At 41.7% G+C, this 4653-nt stretch overlaps 1 protein-coding gene across 1 annotated transcript; it reads left to right on the top strand.

Annotated features, from left to right (window-relative positions):
- Positions 1–638: 638 nt before the first annotated feature.
- On the top strand, positions 639–4361 carry LOC128111663 (olfactory receptor 2L5-like). Its single transcript, XM_052739890.1, has 2 exons — positions 639–1544; positions 4320–4361. Exons 1-2 carry the CDS (start codon positions 639–641, stop codon positions 4359–4361), a joined length of 948 nt encoding a protein of 315 aa, XP_052595850.1.
- Positions 4362–4653: the final 292 nt, after the last annotated feature.

The following is a 4653-nucleotide window of genomic DNA, read 5'->3' as shown; positions in this document are numbered from 1 at the left end:
ATGTGATGTGTAGATGTCCACAGACAGGGTCTAGTTAGAGTGTTCCAAATGTGAATGAAGAAGGAAAAAATGACTTTGTGTAGTTGACACTTGTCAATAAGCATTATTTATAGATTTTTAAAGAAATAACAGCACCTTATTTTTAAAAGATCTTGGTTTTTATTAATATGAAGGATGTTCATAAGAAAGAAATGTAGTTTTGAATGATCTTATTTACTGTTGTATCTTTGCATGTATCTTAGGGCCAGTGTATGGCAGAAAAGAGTCATCCTGATTGGAAAGAAAATGTATTCAATTATGGACCTGTACTTTAGACATTTAGATTGGTTCCAAAAATGTACTATGAAGTCTCATGTTCATGACATCTCAATTTGTTAGGAACAAAAATATCCATTTTCTAGTAAGGTCGTTGTGGAATTATGTTACTTATAAGTCCTCAGGTTTCAGTAAAATATTTTGTTCATATATGTTGTTTTACTCCATATTTATATATGAGCTAGAAGATGAGTCAAAGTACACTATTCTTTCCTTAGCAATTATGACCAAAGTCTGGTGAAAATCATGAATTGAATTATTTCATTGTCTTTTATGTAACTTATTGTTGCCTATGCTTCTAAGAAAATCTAAATGAACACCAAATGGATAGTTATAATCACACATTTACAGGTTTCATTTTATTAGGATTGTTCCCATCATCACAAACAGGTATGTTTCTCTTCATTCTCATTGTTCTCATCTTCCTGACAGCTTGGATTGGCAACTTGTCCATGATCCTCCTCATCCTCCTGGATTCCCATCTCCACACACCCATGTATTTCTTACTCAGTCAGCTTTCTCTCATTGACTTAAATTACATCTCTACCATTGTCCCTAAAATGGTGTCCGACTTCATGTTGGGTAATAAGCACATCTCCTTCATTGGGTGTGGGTTTCAGATCTTCCTCTTCTTGACTTTTGGGGGTGCGGAAACCCTTTTGCTGGCTTGTATGGCCTATGACCGCTATGTGGCTATTTGCTTTCCTCTCCACTATGCTATACGCATGAATAAAAGAGTTTGTGTGCTGATGATAATAGGATCTTGGGTGCTGGGCTCCATTAACTCCTGTGCTCACACTGGGTATGCACTTCACATTCCTTACTGCCGATCCAGGGCCATCAACCATTTCTTCTGTGATGTTCCTGCCATGTTGACCCTGGCCTGCATGGACACATGGGTCTACGAGTACACAGTATTTGTGAGCACAATCCTCTTTCTTGTGCTTCCATTCATTGGTATAGTGTGTTCTTATGGTCGTGTTTTCCTTGCTGTCTACCGCATGCATTCTGGGACAGGGAAGAAGAAGGCCTTTTCTACCTGTAGCACTCACCTCACTGTGGTAACTTTCTACTATGCACCATTTGCTTACACTTATCTACGTCCAAGATCCCTCCGATCTCCAGCAGAGGACAAGATTCTAGCAGTCTTCTACACAGTCCTTACCCCAATGCTCAATCCCATCATCTACAGCCTGAGAAACAAAGAAGTGATGGATGCACTGAGAAGAGTAACTCACAGAATTTGCTTTTCAAAAAATGTAGACAAGTTGCCTACCTGAGTTTGGGACTTAGGTGCAAGAATACTCAGGTTCATATTCTCCAGTTAAACCATAAGAACTCAAATATTCCAAAAGAGATTAAGGATAATAAAGCATTAAGTAAGGGGCTCTGTCTCAGAAGTAAAAATTAGGAAGAAAAATGTCATTCTTTTTTCTTTGCCTCTTAACATTTTTCTTTATTTTTGAGATTATAACTTAATTACATTTCTCCCTCACCTTTTCCCCCTCCAACCCTCCTTTGTGCCCCTTCCCACTTTCCTTCAAATTCATGGTCTCTTTTTCTGTAATTGCTTTTACATGCATAGATGCATATTTATATACATACATACATATATACATACATACACATCTATATGTATAAAACAAGCATAACCTGCTCAGATGGTATAATGTTACTTGCATGTGTATTTTCAGGCTGATCATTTGGCACTCGACAATCAAATAGTGTGCTCCTCCCTGGGGAGAGCCACCTCTCTAGCTTCCAGCTTTGTTTTCCTCAGTTGACTCTAGTTCTTTGTGTAGGGTTGAAGCCTCATGGACTTTTCCTTGTCCGTTTGCATATCCATTGGTGTTCTTATTCTACTTGAGTTTGGGCAGTCATATTGGTGAGACTTTATGGGTGTAGCTTCTCTTTTCTTTTTTTTTTTATTTTGCAATACAATTCAGTTCTACATATCAGCCACGATTCCCTTGTTCTCCCCCATCCCGTCCCCCTCACCTTCCCCCCAGCCCCCTCCCATTCCCATCTCCTCCAGGGCAAAGCCTTCCCCACAGTCTGAGATCAACCTGGTAGACTCAGTCCAGGTAGGTCCAGTGCCCTTCTCCCAGGCCGAGCCAAGCAATCCTGCATAGGCCCCAGGTTTCAAACAGCCAACTCATGCAGTGAGCACAGGACCCGGTCCCACTACCTGGATGCCTCCCAAACAGATCAAGCCAATCAACTGTCTCACCCATTCAGAGGGCCTGATCCAGTGGGGACCCCTCAGCCATTGGTTCATAGTTCATGTGTTTCCATTCATTTGGCTATTTGTCCCTGTGCTTTATCCAACCTTGGTCTCAACAATTCTCGCTCATATAAACCCTCCTCATTCTCGCTAATTGGAGTCACAGAGATCCACCCAGGGCCTAGTCATGGATCTCTGCATCCAGATCCCTCAGTCATTGGATGGGGTTTCTAGCACGACAATTAGGGTGTTTGGCCATCCCATCACCAGAGTAGGTTAGTTCGGGCTGTCTCTCGACCATTGCCAGCAGTCTGTTGTGTGGGTATCTTTGTGGATTTCTGTGGGCCTCTCTAGCACTTTGCTTCTTCCTATTCTCATGTGGTCTTCATTTACCATGGTCTCCTATTCCTTGTTCTCCCTCTCTGTTGTTGATCCAGCTGGGATCTCCCGCTCCCCCAAGCTCTCTTTCCCTCGACCCTCGCCTTTCACTACCCCCACTCATGTTCAGGCTGATCATGTAGATCTCATTCCATTTCTCTGTCATTGGGCGATCCCCATGTCTTTCTTGGGGTCCTGTTTTCCAGGTAGCCTCCCTGGTGATGTGAGTAGCAGACAAGTCATCCTTGTTCCACATCTAGTATCCTGCTATGAGTGAGTACATACCATGTTTGTCTTTCTGAGTCTGGGTTAACTCACTCAGGATGATTTTTTCTAGATCCATCCATTTGTCATGATGTCATTGTTTTTCTCTGCTGAGTAGTATTCCATTGTGTATATGTACCACATTTTGCTTATCCATTCTTCAGTTGAAGGGCATCTAGGTTGTTTCCATGTTCTGGCTATTACAAACAATGTTGATATGAGCATAGCTGAACAAGTGCTCTTATGGTGTGGTTGAGCATTCCTTGGGTATATGCCCAAGAGTGGTATAGCTGGATCTTGGGGGAGATGGATTCCCAATTTTCTAAGAAAGCGCCATATTGATTTCCAAAGTGGTTGTACAAGCTTACATTCCCACCAGCAGTGGAGGAGAGTTCCCCTAGCTCCACATCCTCTCCAGCATAAGGTGTCTTCAGTGTTTTTGATCTTAGCCATTCTGACAGGCATAAGGTGGTATCTCAGAGTCGTTTTGATTTGCATTTCCCTGATGATTAGGGATGCTGAGCAATTCCTTAAATGTCTTTCGGCCATTTGAGTTTCCTCTGTTGAGAATTCTCTGTTTAGTTCTATAGCCCATTTCTTAATTGGACTGTTGGGCATTTTGATGTCTAATTTCTTGAGTTCCTTATATATTCTGGATATCAGTCCTCTGTCAGATGTGGGGTTGGTGAATATCTTTTCCCATTCTGTAGGCTGTCGCTTTGCCTTGTTGACTGTATCCTTTGCTCTACAAAAGCTTCTCAGTTTCAAGAGGTCCCATTGATTGATTGTTTCTCTCAGTGTCTGTGCTACTGGTGTTCTATTTAGGAAGTGGTCTCCTATGCCAATGCGTTCAAGACTACTTCCTACTTTCTCTTCTAGCAGGTTCAGAGTAGCTGGATTTATGTTGAGGTCCTTGATCCACTTGGGCTGGGTGTAGCTTCTGATGTTACGAGGATACACAACCTCACAGCAAAGTCCTGGATCCTCTGGCTCTTGTAATCTTTACACCCCTCTCTTCCACAATGTTCCTAAACCTTAGGTATGTATGGAAGTGTTGTATAGGTATATCCATTGAAGGTAGGCCTTCACAACTCTTCATTTTGATTGACTTGCCATTTTCTGTAGTAGTCTCCATCAGTTGAAAAGAGAAGTTTTCTCAGTGAGGATGAAGATTATATAGGTCTGTGGGTATAAGGACAAATGTTTATAGATAGCTGTTAGGGCTTATGCTGGTTTAGTAAGTTCATGGTTGTAGATTCTCCTCCACTAATCATGACTCTACGAGCTAGGTATCTAGTACCAAGCATGGTTTTCCTCTTATTAAGTGGGTCTTAAGTCAAATTAGGGAGCTGTTGGTTACCACCACAGAATGCATACCACTACTATATTCTCAGGGTTATAAACCCATGTGGATTATTGATATTGTTCATAGGTGTCATAGGACTATTGGTTGCCTCCTTCTTTTGGAAATG

Source organism: Peromyscus californicus, unplaced genomic scaffold, assembly GCF_007827085.1.
Source record: "Peromyscus californicus insignis strain IS unplaced genomic scaffold, ASM782708v3 Scaffold_16__1_contigs__length_79575227, whole genome shotgun sequence".
Taxonomy (NCBI): Eukaryota; Metazoa; Chordata; class Mammalia; order Rodentia; family Cricetidae; genus Peromyscus; species Peromyscus californicus.
Note: the sequence above shows the minus strand (reverse complement) of the source record. Positions and strands in the feature narration are given on the sequence as shown.

Coding starts and splice junctions, on each gene's coding strand:
- LOC128111663 (XM_052739890.1), top strand. CDS start 639: ATGGATAGTTATAATCACACATTTACAGGTTTCATTTTATTAGGATTG. Junction 1,545..4,319: donor TGATGGATGCACTGAGAAGA/GTAACTCACAGA, acceptor AGTCTCCATCAG/TTGAAAAGAGAAGTTTTCTC.